This window comes from Stegodyphus dumicola, chromosome X1, assembly GCF_044657685.1.
Source record: "Stegodyphus dumicola isolate Sdum_Otavi_A_Nest chromosome X1, ASM4465768v1".
Classification (NCBI taxonomy): Eukaryota; Metazoa; Arthropoda; class Arachnida; order Araneae; family Eresidae; genus Stegodyphus; species Stegodyphus dumicola.
This window is the reverse complement of record NC_140780.1, coordinates 34,677,298-34,693,581: the sequence shown is the minus strand read 5'-3', so window position 1 is coordinate 34,693,581 and position 16,284 is coordinate 34,677,298. Positions and strand designations below refer to the sequence as shown.

Below are 16,284 nucleotides of genomic sequence, written 5' to 3'. Positions count from 1 at the left end.
TTTATACCACTTCAGATCAAATGACAGTTGAATGTCCGGGTGTTGGGTTCAGATTTCATCGATAATTGCGCATCATTACTGCAGAGAGTTTTAGTTAGAAAATTATTACTCTGTTATTTTTGGAATGAAGACGAAAGTTAAAGGGCTATTATTAATCTATTATTTGAAAGATTCTGAAAGATAGATTTTTAATATTTTACATGTACAGAAAATGTTACATTAACAGATAATTATGAATTGAAAATCCATTTTAGTGAAATAATTGAGTTTTATTTGATGTTATTAAGCAGTTCAGGACTATATTAGTAATAAACAAAAATTATTAACAAGCGAACCAAATAGAAGCAATCTTAATAACTATAACTAACTGAAAATAAAAGAAAGAATACTAATCAAGTTATATTTGCAATAGTAAATGGATTTATGAAATACATAATCAGAGATATAGCTTAAGGGCTTTTCTGAGGCAAAAGAATTTATTATTTTTTTCAGGTCTAATTTACTTGCCTTTTAGTGCTCGATAGCGAAATATTGTTTAAACGTATTTGTCCAGAGCTACTTCTTCTGTAATCTTTAATGATTCTTAGCTTAGGAAATTATCTTTCTACTGTAGCAACAGTTACGGGAATCGTCAAAAATTAAACTGTATACATTTCACAAGAGTCGCTTTCCAATGAACGGTATTTTTTTTAACATTATATTCTCAGATTCTTGAATGGTCATACTTTTATTAAGGTCATCTTTACGCAACTGTAGTGCGTTTATAATTTGTAAATTCTAGTGAGTATTTCAGAATAAATATCTACTAAATTGTCACATTTTTGCATTAACTCAGTTTACATAACGAGATCACATAAAACCAGATCATTCTCTCACATCTGTCATGCCTATAAATCGATAATTTCTTTGTGCTAAAATAATGTCTAAAATGTAGTGAAATGCATTCACTACATTTTAACATTCACGGAATTGAAATTTATGTCGAAAATTTCAATTTATTGTTGAAAATTCATCAAAATGGCATTCTATCTTATTTTATTTCTTTCTTAGAAATTCTGAAGTAATATTGCACTTTCGGTCATTTATTTCGATTCTGCTAAAATAAGCTCAAATTCATTTCGCAGTTTCTTTGTATTTACGCAAGCGTTCTTTAAACATTACGTAACTTCATTTTGACATATATTAGTTTTGTGTAATATTTTTTAAATGTAATTTATTTCATTTAATACTTAATGAATAAATATACCAATAACAATAAATTCAAAGTTTTTTTTTCTTTTTTATCTGCAGCCATTCTTATTACTTTTTTTATTACTCTTAAGATGGATTTCAATTAAAACTTTCAGAATGTCCCCATAACGTAATTTTACTGCATTTAGCGAGGTAATCCAGCCTGATCAACGAGTTGATTTTAGTTATTTTTAAAATATTACTGATTCGGCTGTAAAATTTATTAGCAAATCACATCGGTTTACAATTTTTCCAATAGATTAAATATATATTTTGTAATATATAAAAAATAATATAATTTCTTTACAATCACATACGGCTCATTAATGACAAGTTTTAGGTTGTGAGACCAAACAGTGTACATATTCTGCATTTAGCTGAATAGATTTTTATGTTTTGATGGAGGTCATACACAGACACCATTCATAAGATAAGTGCTGTCTACGGAGAACTTGTGCACGGGGAATGACGATTTACGCCAGCTGAACTTTTTTACTTACCACTCAACAGCCCATTCTACTGTCTCAAAGCTCCATTACAAAACAGACATACATTCCATTATAAAACCTGCTCATTTCGGTATCTGTTACCTGTCTTTACGTTTTTTATACATATTTTTTTAATCACACAGTAGATACATCTGGTCAGTTGAAAGAATTTAGCAGATTGCAGCGAATGCGTACTCCTACATTCATATCTCCAAATTAGGAAATAGCTTTTTTTCATATAACTCGTGTAAAATATATTGCTTCTATGAAACATGTTTCTGCATTGAATTTAGGAAGCGTGTCATACAGTCCAATGTCTATTATATATTATTCATATCATGGGATATCACAAGACACGTCAAACCTGCCTTACTAGCGTTATTGTAAGTAAGCGTTACTTATGCGTTACTAACTGTAAGGTGCAACCCAAAAGACTCTTCTTTATCTCATAGAAATTTTTGACACATTTATCAGAAGACTTATTACTGATTTTGTGTATTTAACTATAAAAAAGTAAGGATGCCTTGAACTACATATTAAAATATAATTGTACCTCTTAAAATACTCTGAGAAAACATATCTTTAGCCAGCTTGTAAATGACTTCCAGGGTAAAATCAAAAGAATTACGAGCTTCCTTTTCCTTCGCTCTCCTCTTGAAGTCGTCGTCTTTAAACGATTCTACGGGTGAAGCTTCAGTTTTAGGACGCATTGTAGTACTTGCTGAATGCGTAGGTCCTTTAGGCTCAGAAGTCGAAGCAATAACTACTTGATGGGGATGCTCTGTAGTGACGACAGGGGCTGGAGGTGACTCGATGGCCTTGGATTCTCTCTTATCGTTCATCATTTGAGCAAGAAAATGCTCTCGTGGAGGATTAGACAATCTCTGTTTAAAAATAAAACATAAAAATAAATGAATAAAAGCTTGAAGAACTTAAATTCAGAACTTGGAGACGTATCTTACGTGAAGTGTGCAGTTATGTAATGTAGCGAACAATTAATTTTAAACAGAGTATATTAAAATATAACTTATAATCGCTCCTTACTGACGCCCAATTTACAAAATTACTCAGAATGATAAATCCGGTTTTAAAAAAGCTTTGCTTTACAGTTTACAAACATGGGAGTGGCAAATAATACAAGAAATGAAAAGAGAAATTTCTATATTTTGGTTATAAATGTCCTATGTGACTTTCTTTCGTTGTATGAAAAACGTATGAGGATAAATGTTTCTAGATTCGCTTCTGAACAACTTATATTATTGTAATATTAATATAAATTATTAGTTAAATTTAATGCAGTTTTTTAAATCACCCAAGCTTGTGCCAAAGTGAACACAGACGGACCTACTTGAGCACATATTGAAAGGAAAAGGTTGCATAGCGTAACATTCGTTGACCCAGAAGACCAGCGATGAAGTTACAACCTTTAAACCGACTGAACAATCAAATAAAACAATCGCATGGTCCTCCTGCATTTTACATGTACATCCTGTCTCTGGAATGCCAGTGCAGCCTTGTAAATACTCTTAGCTAATGATGACTCAAATATATAGCATAAAGCAATCTGGTCTTGAAAGTAACAAAAGATTGAAGTGCCAGAAACTGCAACATATAGGTAATTTCTACTGTGCAGTTGCCATTTCCACTAAAAACTGCTTTTCGTGGAGCCAAAATGATAACAGAACATTTGTTACTGTTCTAAATCTAAGAGATTTCTTTTTTCAAATCGTGTATATAAACCTAATAGATGGTTAATAATGTGGATCACCCTGTGGCCATTTGGCAAAACAGTTGAACATTTATCAGTTCGGACTAGGCTCAAATCCCGGCTAGCACGCTGATTGCTTGGGAGTTTCCGTGTTTTTTTCCATGTATAACATGAATACGAGTCGGATTCTCATGTGTAATGTAAATACGGACATATCCTTCCCGTTAGGTATCCCAAATGTGTTTTACCATAATTCAGTCAGATATGAAAACGTCAGACCTTGCAAACCACTCTACGTAATCTTGCCCCTTAAATTCCTCAACTTGCAATCAATGAAACCAGTCTACTTCTAAAACAAGATTTTTCTTTCGAATGGGCTTGTATACTTAATTTTTGTAAGATTAATCATATTAGCTCTTAATTAAAGTCATACCTGATTGGCTATTGCTTATTGAAGATCATTTTAAAAGTTATATTTTTAATGCCAAGCATGAATTAAGTGTCCCTCATATGAATCTTTAATGGCTTTTAACTATTACCATAAACTGCAGCTCCTGTCCAAATACGCTGTCTCTCGAAAGTTTAACATGCAATGTAAAATAGCGAGATAATCTGCAGAATTTCTTGGGTGAAAATTAATGCTAACTGTACATAATCGATGGGAATACGCATACTGTGATTTAGGGTGACAGATATAACAACCTAGGCTTTCAACATTGTTATCCTCTTTGTTCTTCCTGCTGCTGACTATTACGGAGTTAATTTTATAACTGTAGTTACGTCAGAAGGCGGGTTAAATCAGATGCCATGTTAATAATACAAAACAGATTTGATTTATATTATTAATCAGATGCGTATTTGAAATCTGTTTTGTGCCTTTAATATATTGATTTGTAAATGTTGAACTACTAATGTAACTGTGACCTGGTTTAGTTTTGTTTTCCTCTTTAGTCACTAGTTTACTTTTGTTATTCTCTTTAGCTGTAAACTTGAAGAAGTACTAATAAATATTTGAGTTGCTGTTATATCTTCACTGTTTTCATTTGTGTCAAGATAGGATGAAAACTCATTCATTAGCAGGCCCACGCCGACAATAGGTGCAGAGTCGTGCGGCGCACGACGGCGCCGAGTCAAAACGGCGCCAGGCAGTCATTAAAACAAGAGGCCGTCTCGCTGCCTGTCTAAACAGGAAAATTCTTGTCTTATTTGAACGTCTCCCCGAGGGTCGACTCAGGCAAAAGCTGAGAACCTACTGCTTATGATCTGAACCTAGGCAGTCTCGGCAACAGGTGTTTAAAATCTTTACAGGACTGGAGTCATTGCTGGAGATGGCTGGCTCAGGTTCGACAGGGACCATATGATGCTGTCTTGGCTGGTTCCGTTGGTTGTGGTGGAGCTATCTAGTCAGATATGATGGTTGTCCGGGACGAAACACCCCCCCTCAATCGGTGGAGTTGGTGAATTCTACGAACTGCTTGAGGTTTCCAGTGGGCGCCTGGAGCCTCAAAACTGCATATTCATATCCTTCCTTGGTTTCCGCCTGGGTGCACCTAAAACCGAAGTCTAGTACCATGACGTAGTGTTAACAGGCCGGATTGGTGGCCCGATCTGTCTGGCAGTGTTTAAGTGACTTCGGTCTGCTGTCCGGGGTCCAGGACGGGGGTGTAATATGAGTTGCTGAGGTTCCTGTCGACTCAGCTTAATCTTCGCTCGTCGGCTCGACCGATAGGTTGGGGCATTTAACTGTGTAAAAGCAGCCTCGCGTTTGTCAGGTCTGAGTGCCTCTTCTTTCTAACACACTGTCGTGTTTGACCGAAAAGTTATAACCAGGGCAGGAGTTCGTCTCCAGTGTTCTTTTCTGCCTTATTTGAAAGTGAAAATACGTGATGCCGATGCGTATGTAAAGTTAGACGCCGGCGCCGTAGACGTATTCGACAAATTTGCTTAATCCTTATTTTGTGTCTTCTATTGCAATCGTAGTAATTTGTGCAGCATTTATCTTTTTTGCTAATTGTTAACCTAATTATTTCACTTTGATTTTATCTTCAAGGTAATGAAACGTATTTTTTAAGTTTGAATTTTATTAATATTACAGACATGATGGGGTCAAATTTTGCCATCATTTTTATACACTTTAAAAAATTCATCTTTCTTTTGAATAATTTTTTTTACTGGTACCACGGTGTTGGTGTTGGTGTATTTAATTATGGCAAAGCACACGAGGGCTATCTGCCTAAAGGGAGGGATGCCTTTCGTGGAGGACTTTCTAAGGGAAACTGGCTCGTATACACGTTACACATGGGGAAAACCACGAAAACGCCCATGCAGCCAGCCCGTTCGCGGGATTCGAACCTCAGACCGAACTACCAGTGTTCAGCGTCTTTACCGCTCGGCCGCTGGTGGGCACTGGTACCACGGAAGGCTAAGTTTTGTTTGGCTAAAAACTGAATGGCAGAGATAATTCTTTCAGTAACATCGGGCCAATGCTTAGTCTCTTTTTTTTTTTTTTTTTTTTTTGAATAAATTCTGAAATTCTAAAACTACTGGTTTATTCTTTCGCAATCGTTCTCAGAAATCGGACCAAAGTTGTAGATTCTGGAAATGCATTTTATTTTTTTCATAAAGTTTTAAGTGTTAATTTAAGTGGTTACACTTATTAAATTCAGAACTACTAAATTTTACGTTGCTGAAATTGTTAAAAATTTTGCAACAAAAACGATAAACAGAATTTTTTTTCAGCAGAATTTAGCAATCAATCCTTTTTTGCTCTTTCGTTTGGCAAGATTCGACATAAACACAACTAAAAAGATTTAGGTCTATTTTTTGTCTTTGGGGAAACTAAAACTGGAAACCAGGTTTCGATAATATCCAGAACCATTTTCTATTAAGGCTTGAACTTGGGATAGCAATAATGGATTATATCCAACATAATCCGGAATCATCAGGCACAGGCAAATGCGTATCTACTGCAGAAATTGCAAATTTCACTAGTATCTCTTCTGTTTTTTTCAACCGGCAGCTTTGAAATTAAAGGTAATTTCCGAGTGAAAACACCTTCTAACTCTTTGTGGTTATTAGGTACCTTTGGTAATTTCAATGGTAGCTGAGACGTTAATGGACAACTATTGCTAATACTATCAGCTTGGGTATTCTTTGGGTTTGGGAAGAACCGAGAAATTTTAAAGTTCTGGTTTATTAAGTCTTCCTCTCGCTTTCTTTTCTTCATTAAATTCTGAAATGAAATGAAGGCGCAGAACAAGTGGAAGTAAAAATAAAAGTAGAAAATAACTATAATAAGAACTATTATATAAAACACTTCTTAAAAACACTCGGAAAATCACTGTTTGAAATATTTTACCTTACTTCTGAGAAACTGAGTATATCTTAAACTATTTCTGGGAAAATATATTAGATCAATACCAAATAATTTAAGGAGGTGAGGTACCTTTTTGTTTATTAAAATAAATAAATCAAATTTAAATTTGTATTTAAGATATAATGAAATAACGAAACACTTTCCTTTGGTTTTCCTTAGCGCTAAAAATCAGAAAATGGCAATTCTTAATATCAGAATACCTTGTATATTTTTACTTTACTTCAAATCTCAAATAGGTATATTTTAAATTCAGTGGTACTCCGTAAATATGTCAATCCTTTCTTCTCAAAAGATAGTTTTTAGTTTAATAAACAAATGGTTCATGTAAAAAAATTTTTTTTTCTAGTAATTATGCTCAAAACATCGCTTTTCTGAATAGCCAACCTAAATTTAACATAATATGTAACTGCGCTTACCCTTCTTTTTTAAGTATAATAACAACAAGCAATCAAAAAAAATCTGAAAGCTTTCAAATTCAGGATTTTTTTAACGTTTTGTGTGTTACCTTTATTTATTAAATATCATGTTCCTCGCCTTTAAACCATAAAATTCAGTTCAACAGCAATATCGCAAAATTATTTTAAAATCAGTATATCTGTAGAATTTCAGTCTCGCGCGCTGGAGATAAAAATGTTTATTCTTCGTACAGAGATATGCCATTTCTCGCTTTGAAATCGTTGAGTTTCTTAATAAAAAATTCTTTAATGTCTGACAAAGTATGAAATAGATAATAAAACAAATTCCAAATTAGGGCTTCCAGATTCGCTGGAGGATTGCGTTATTCAAAATTTGATGGCTTTACGTACCGTTGTTTTATCACAATGCGAGAAACATATACATTTATGTAGATTCTTCATTATTTAATTTCTTTAAATATAATACAGGGCTGAAATATTTGGTGGCTTCAATTTGAAAAGTGAATCGACGCAAAATGCCAAAACGAAATTAATAGTTTCTGTGCTAACGCCCTTTGTTCTGAGATATATAAATGTTGCACAAATTACTACGATTGCAACAGTAGACACAAAATAAGGATTCAGCAGTTTGTCGAACACGACTACGGCACCGGCTTCTACCCTTACATATGCATCAGCATCACGTAAGACAGCTTATGTCAAAAACTTCAAAAAGCATTAACTGATAAAAATCAAACCGATATAAATAGTATAGATCTTATACATGAACTGCAGTTTTTGCAAACTTCTGAAGAAAGTATAGCATCGCCGGTTGAAACTCTAAGCTATATCATTGTCAACAACATAGTGTTGTGTTGAAATGAATTTTGGATGTATCCCTTATAGCATTTTTTGTGTCCTGTTGTAATCAGAGTTTGAACGTTGTCGTAAAAGACGCTGCTAACAACAATTTATTCGGTGCAAACCTATTAGCTATGTAAATTAATTTGTTTTTAATTTTAAGATAATAAATAGTGTTAAGTAATATATTTGGTTTCCAGTGCGTTTAGTGTATTATTTCGCTTTGCTCGCAGTGTTACTTTTCTTATAACATAAATATATGTGTAATTCTTCAATAAATATGTTTGAGCGTGGATTTTAACAAAGCACAAAATGTTTGCACATTTAGACAAACTGAAAGATAAAATGTAATTTTTTTGTTTCTCATATTATAATGTTAATAATGCTTCATTTTAAGTGTTAACCATAAGCAGTTTCCCTTTAATATCGTCACTGCATACAGGCGCTCGATAGACATTTGCACGACGGCGCCAATTAGGCTTGGCGCGGGCCTGTTCATCAGTGTAGTTAATTCGTGTCGATTTAAATTCAAGTGGTTTGTGCGTCATACTAGCACTCTACCGTTTTAAAAATTAAACTTAAGCTGAAAGGTCTTGGTGAACTTGTTTGTATAAGTTCTTGAGCTGAATACTAAACCTATAGCTAAAATTTGTTTCTTCTGCATACGCATTAGACAAGAATATAAGAAATTTCTGTGTGTAAAGATTTTGCCGATTGTCCATTAACACTTTATGAAATGACCATTTGATATCATCCCTAAAAGATACTCATAATGCAAATTGGTTGTATGCAGTAAAGCGGAAAATGAACTATCACTTTAAACTTACCATTGGCATTTTCGGAACTTGCATCTGGAGATATGCTGTCGGAATTTTAAATTCTTCCGTCTTTTTTAGTTGCTCATTTTGTTGTTCTTTCATCCTCTCCAGAATTTGTTTTAGATCTTGCAAGTAGTTTATAGCATCCGTACGACCGAGCTATTTAAAAATGCGTTCATAACATATACACAAATTTAACTAAACAAAAACTGTTTTCTAAATTATTATATTATTAATGAGTATAATAGTCTACAACAAGTTTGCCACATTTTTTTACATACCAGACCTTCTCTTACAAGCTCCTCTACTGCCACTGCAACTCCTTCTTCATCGCCAGTGGTAATAACATACTTAGCGAGGTCTGCGGGAGAGTACTGGATACCAGGAAATCCAGAATATACTTCATTAGGCTGAAAGTTTAGAAACCCTTCATTAGGAATGCAATGAATTCGATAATAATGTATTGAAAAGCCATTAAAATTTAAAACCACTGGATTTGATTCAGTTTGATCAGTAATATATTTGGTTTCCAGTGCGTTTAGTGTATTATTTCGCTTCGCTCGCAGTGTCACTTTTTTAGAACATAAATATATGTGTAATTCTTCAATAAATATGTATGTTTGAGTGTGGCTTTTAACAAAGCATAAAATGTTTGCACATTTAGACAAACTGAAAGATAAAATGAAATTTTTTTGTTTCTCATATTATCATGTTAATAATGCTTCATTTTAAGTGTTAACCATAAGCAGTTTCCCTTTAATATCGTCACTGCATACAGGCGCTCGATAGACATTTGCACGACGGCGCCAATTAGGCTTGGCGCGGGCCTGTTCATCAGTGTAGTTAATTCATGTCGATTTAAATTCAAGTGGTTTGTGCGTCACACTAGCACTCTACCGTTTTAAAAATTAAACTTAAGCTGAAGGGTCTTGGTGATGACTCCAAACAGTCTTCATTACTTATTTTGCAAGCAAACACTTAATTCTTATTAATATACGTTCATGATGTTACTTTGGCGAATAATTAAAATTAGATTTATAGTTTTCATTCTGTTCAGAATAACATTTCTACTACAAATTAAATATGATCAAATGAACTAAACATATGAAGTTTATTTAAGCGCGCTAAAATCTGCTACTGCTAAGGATGAGAAATAGAATTACAAGGAAATAAATTAAATTCATTTGCGATTATGCTAAAGATTTATAAATGACAGCATTTAGATGCATACTATGGAAAATGATGTTTAAAATGTTTTATCGTGTCTAAAAATGTCCCGATACTCTGAAATGAAACAGTAGCTAATTTAAGGGTGAAGATACCCAGCCAGAATGAACACAAAATATTGAAATCTCCTGTAAAAAAAATTAGCCTGATTATCCTCATTTAGACTCAAAATCATCGCATCAGTAAGAAGGCAAACTTTACGGTTTTGTGACTTTGTTTAACTAGTTTGTGCTACTTGATGAAATAAATCCACAATATTATTCTTTGTTGTGCTAATTTGGCGGACATTTTTCAAAGAAATTTTGATTTTGACTAATAAAGTGTCAGTTTCCTACTACCTAAGAAGTATATGGATACTTAAGCGTATAACTTTTATACATATTTCAAAATTTCATCATTCTCATGATATTGAGACATACAGTTATAACGAAGTTTATTATCATAATACTTATTACAGTTAATTGTTAGAATTGTTTCGCATAGTTAGTCTTTAGAACTGCTCTAGGGAATAATCCTTTTTTCCATACACAAGAAATAAATCTGTATGAGTCTTATCTATAGATCAGAGAATTGTGTTATAAGGTATTTCTCCCACTTCCCTAGCGAACCTTCGTGGTGTAGTGATTCTGCACACTGGGCCGGTATTCCAGAGGTCCGTGGTTCGATTCCCGGAGAAGGCGGTTGCATATTTTTCATTTTTCCTGCTTCCAAATAATCCTAATGACTCTAGAAATGGCGCCCGAACTAAAAATGGTTGTGGATGATGATTCTCCGCACCCAGGATTTGGCGACTAGGTCCCCTAAAACCCTAGTCGCCCTTTAAAAAGGGCAGTATATAAGGTATTTCTCCCACTTTCCTAGCGAGCCTTCGTGGTGTAGTGGTTCTGCACACTGGGCCGGATTCCAGAGGTCCGTGGTTCGATTCCCGGCGAAGGCGGTTGCATATTTTTCATCTTTCCTGCTTCCAAATAATCCTAATGACTCTACAGTGGAAATTAAAGATATTTTCAATAGAAAACACAATTATCTTCTAATGCCCACCAAGGTGAATATGTTGCTTTAATAACGCATTATTTACACTAGTTTTGATTGATTGAAAAGATCTGAAGAGCATTTATATCTCTATCTTAACAGATATAAATTATTTGAAGGCGACCACTATAAGGCATCACTAAAAATAAAAAAAAAAAAAAATGTAAAATTATAAGTAAATAATTAGATCTAAAAAAGCAAGAATATTTCGATCAGGTTATTTATTAGAATAAAGCCTCATGGACTATTTGCTTTGGAAAGGATATCTACCAAAATACTTTTTTTTTGTGAGAGCCTTGCTAGTACTCACATTGGACTTGGGAACACCTTTGTTTCAATACCTCGTTCTTTTGCACAGTACATAACCTGTACCAGTAAGAACTGTAAAGCATCGTAATGAGTTAATCATATTTGATATTTTATTTCCTTAAATATAGAAAATGTTTTATTTTTAAAAGCATTTAATGATAATACTATTTCTTGAAATCACAGCAGCTCTAATACATTTGGTTTGGCTCAAAATTTCGTATTGTACTTAACATAGCAACGTAGTTAAAAGATTCACTTTTATATTCAGCTCATCTGCAGGAGTCATATACTGTTTTATAAAATCTTTCTCGGAACGTTTCTAAATAATTAATTTTATTTAATTCTTTACAAAGGACGAGCAAAAATTTCGTTTCAGGTGTCAGAAAACCGCAGATAGCCCATGTTTATACTGCTCAACTGTGTATTACCGATATTGGCGTGAAACTCAAATATTATAGGCAACAAGACCAGTTTAAGGAATTTCGGAGCTATCCGGAAGAATGCCTATACGGGCTTTCACTTGGGCTTTCCTTTAAAATTTTATTCATGTGATTCATTTTTTATTGCCTATTCTGAAAGTTGCATAATTTATCATCACTAATCATACTGTATTTTAATAAATACAATATGTAATTTTATTTAAGTATATACTTTAGTAATATTTTCATATATTAATAATATTTTAAATTGCATGGATTTCCCCCCTAAATGAAATAATTTAAAAACATATATAAGTAATAATTAAACACCTTATTATGTTAATTAAAATGCAAACATTTCAGTTAAACAAATGTTAAGTGTGCACTTTATTTTCATTTAATTGAGAAGTACACATATGTACTCTCTTAAGCATGCAATACTGCAAAATCGCATGAAAAAAAAAAAGAGCTAACCCCAAATTGTTATAATTTGTAATACAGAGCTAACCTCTTGAATTTTAAGATGCTATGTTCTAATTCTTTACTTAAAAGAATACCGTCATTTCTTTGTTAAATTATACTTGGTTAAGAAGGAGAAACTCCCCAACTTCTGGCATTTGTTTAAAAAAAAACCACAAAATATTTGCTCTCCAATCTAAACTCTGTGCTCTCTTCATTCTAAGCTTCTCTATAGATATTTTCCTTCTAAATTTCTTATATCTTCCTGTTCAGCAAGAAATAAGAAAATCTAAGATCGGCTTTGCTTCACCTCAGTTAAGGTATAGTCTTTAGTTTGGGATAACAGTTTTAACATTTTCAATCCTCGCATTTCATCTAGTTTCACAAAAGGATTTCAGTGCCAAAGTTAATCAGTTAATGCTAAGGTTAATGATGGTTAATCAGTCACGGAAAGACATATCCAAAAACATATATACATATAAAATAGTAATTCAACGCGGCTTCCTCTAACGGGATCCTTTGCTTCTTGAAATTCTTAAAAAATTTCTTCAATGGTAGCAGCACCAATTTCATCATACACCACAGAACTTGAAGTTGCTTTTATTTTTTCATCTGCTGCAAAGTTGGGAAGAATCATAAATTTTGTTCAACACGAATTTTAGAACGTACTCCAATTTTCCAAAATTTCTTCAATGGTAGCAGCACCAATTTCATCATACACCACAGAACTTGAAGTTGCTTTTATTTTTTCATCTGCTGCAAAGTTGGGAAGAATCATAAATTTTGTTCAACCCGAATTTTAGAACGTACTCCAATTTTTCTTGAAAATAAAAAATGAAGAATGAAAAATTTTAAAACTTTAAGCATAATATTGAAAGTCCTTAACCAAAAATAAAATTTGAAATCTACGTTTCATAAAAGTGAAATTTAAGAACGAAGTTTTTAAAATGCTTATATACTAATTAAGGTGGTGCAAATTATATTCATCGAATGAAATATACAATTAAAATATTTGGGGTTTGTTACATGAATATAATTTGAAGAAAGCATTTGAGTAATCATTCAAATTTTTTAATATATTTCAGGATCTATTTAAATTAATGTGTAAGAAATTATCGCATTGTCCTGTGTGTGCTGTCGTGATATAAATGGTTAACAAGTCCAGACAGTAAATGTAAGATCTATAGCTCGAATCCTAGTAAGGACATAGCTGGTTAATCCTGTTTCGGATTTTGAAAAAGATAAAATATCTCTGTAACGAAGTCCAAATTAAAGTAATGGTGGACGGTAATTCTTCACCACCTGCATTTAATCAACTGGGTTTCTTCAGCCACCTTTTAAGTGGGAGAAAATGTAAAATTATCGATTCTCAGCGAATGGTCTTATGGTATTAGTAATTTCTGGGTTTGAGCACATCCAGTCAGTAAGTGGAAAATCCATGGTTCAAATCCCGACGAAGCTATAGTTGATTACTTCGCAGTTCGTGCTCCAAAAACGTAATAGTCACAACAGATGCAAGTATAGAGAGGAAAGGGCCACTAGAAAATTAAGAGATTGGGGAAACTTTGAGTCACGGTGAGGTGATATTGAAGATACACATCCGCTGAAGCGCAGTAATCGAGTCCCTTTTTAAATAATTTTATGGATGTCAATAAGACTAGTTTTTCTAGGTTTTGAGTTAAATAAATTGATGGTTTTTAAGTTAGTTTCGAAAGAATCGAATATCAAACAAAAGAAGAAAAGTTCCGATTTTTGAATCTGATTATATAATCATGGAATTCGAGGTTTCAAATGGCCCTGATCTGTTCTCTCCCTATTCACATTCACCCTTAATGAAATTTACAAGTTTACAATAAAAAAGCATGCCTTTCTTTGTTATTATCTTGCAGTCGTATCGATTGTTAACGCGTAAAATGTAACGATGTGCTATTCAGCTTTGAAATTTTATTACATCATGAATAGTATATATCATCTGTTGAACTGCAATTTCAGTTTATACAAGATTTCCAGTATTTAGAGCAATATTTTCCTCTGAAAATCCATTTGAGTCTGAAAAAATGTCTGGAAAGTATGGGAATGCCTCAATTGTGATTTGTTGCACGACTTTAAACCGGTTCTTATGTACGTATGAAATGTATGGTTTTTTACAAAAGCAGATTCCACAGTTAGCCGGGTTTTGTAACAATAAAGGCTAGGTGGATTCATTTACCAAAATTTTCAGGTCCATTGTTTAACAAGTAGCCCGTAAGGTGTATTTTAATTTTATAACAGTTATTTTTAATTTTATAACAGTTATTTTTAATTTTGAAACCCTTTCCTTCCAATTCTTGTTTTCCACTGCCAAAATGAGTTTTTAGAATCGCGTTGAATGCAAATGAGTTAAAAGAAGTACTTAAAGGAAAGTTCAGCTTACTTTGAGAGAGAGTGCTTAGGAGTCCTTAATGGCGCGTATTTGCCTTCTGGCTACTTCGTTCATGAATCTATTACACTCGGCCGTATTGTACGTGCTTGTTGAGAATAGCCGGTTAGGTTAATTTAAGGGCCAACTACGTTAGGTATTTGTGTCTAGCTTCGACTAAGTCTATTTAATTTAGAATTAGATTAGTTTCTCATTTCCTTATCCTGGTTTAAAAGCCAAGTGGAGGCTTTCCTACAAGCCCGAGATGGGCCCATCCGTTATTATTTCTTTGAGTGATTAAAAGGGGTATTTTAAGTCTCTGTATCAACTACTTTAACTAAGCGATAATTCGCTACTTAGTTCACTAGGTTCCTTGACATTTTATCCAGACAAACTATTGAGGAACAGTATAATTTATCTAGACAAACTATTGAGGAACATTATAATTTATTTAGATAAACTATTGAGGAACATTATAATTTATTTAAACTATTGAGGAACATAATTTATTTAGATAAACTATTGAGGAACATTATAATTTATTTAGATAAACTATTGAGGAACATTATAATTTATTTAGATAAACTATTGAGGAACATTATAATTTATTTAGATAAACTATTGAGGAACATTATAATTTATTTAGATAAACTATTGAGGAACATTATAATTTATTTAGATAAACTATTGAGGAACATTATAATTTATTTAGATAAACTATTGAGGAACATTATAATTTATTTAGATAAACTATTGAGGAACATTATAATTTATTTAGATAAACTATTGAGGAACATTATAATTTATTTAGATAAACTATTGAGGAACATTATAATTTATTTAGATAAACTATTGAGGAACATTATAATTTATCTAGATAAACTATTGAGGAACATTATAATTTATCTAGATAAACTATTGAGGAACATTATAATTTATCTAGATAAACTATTGAGGAACATTATAATTTATCTAGATAAACTATTGAGGAACATTATAATTTATCTAGATAAACTATTGAGGAACATTATAATTTATCTAGATAAACTATTGAGGAACATTATAATTTATCTAGATAAACTATTGAGGAACATTATAATTTATCTAGATAAACTATTGAGGAACATTATAATTTATCTAGATAAACTATTGAGGAACATTATAATTTATCTAGATAAACTATCGAGGAACATTATAATTTATCTAGATAAACTATCGAGGAACATTATAATTTATCTAGATAAACTATTGAGGAACATTATAATTTATCTAGATAAACTATTGAGGAACATTATAATTTATCTAGATAAACTATTGAGGAACATTATAATTTATCTAGATAAACTATTGAGGAACATTATAATTTATCTAGATAAACTATTGAGGAACATTATAATTTATCTAGATAAACTATTGAGGAACATTATAATTTATCTAGATAAACTATTGAGGAACATTATAATTTATCTAGATAAACTATTGAGGAACATTATAATTTATCTAGATAAACTATTGAGGAACATTATAATTTATCTAGATAAACTATTGAGGAACATTATAATTT

At 32.4% G+C, this 16,284-nt stretch overlaps 1 protein-coding gene across 2 annotated transcripts in view; it reads right to left on the bottom strand.

Annotated features, from left to right (window-relative positions):
- LOC118189709 (uncharacterized) overlaps positions 1 to 16,284 on the bottom strand; it is a 50,841-nt gene that overhangs the window by 21,399 nt on the left and 13,158 nt on the right. For both annotated transcript variants that reach the window (XM_035360367.2, XM_035360368.2), the window contains exons 6-8: positions 9,158 to 9,286; positions 8,886 to 9,035; positions 2,272 to 2,602 (exon numbers count right to left, since the gene is read on the bottom strand). In XM_035360367.2, coding sequence (XP_035216258.1) covers positions 2,272 to 2,602; positions 8,886 to 9,035; positions 9,158 to 9,286 — 610 coding nt within the window. The remainder of the gene's footprint in view (positions 1 to 2,271; positions 2,603 to 8,885; positions 9,036 to 9,157; positions 9,287 to 16,284) is intronic.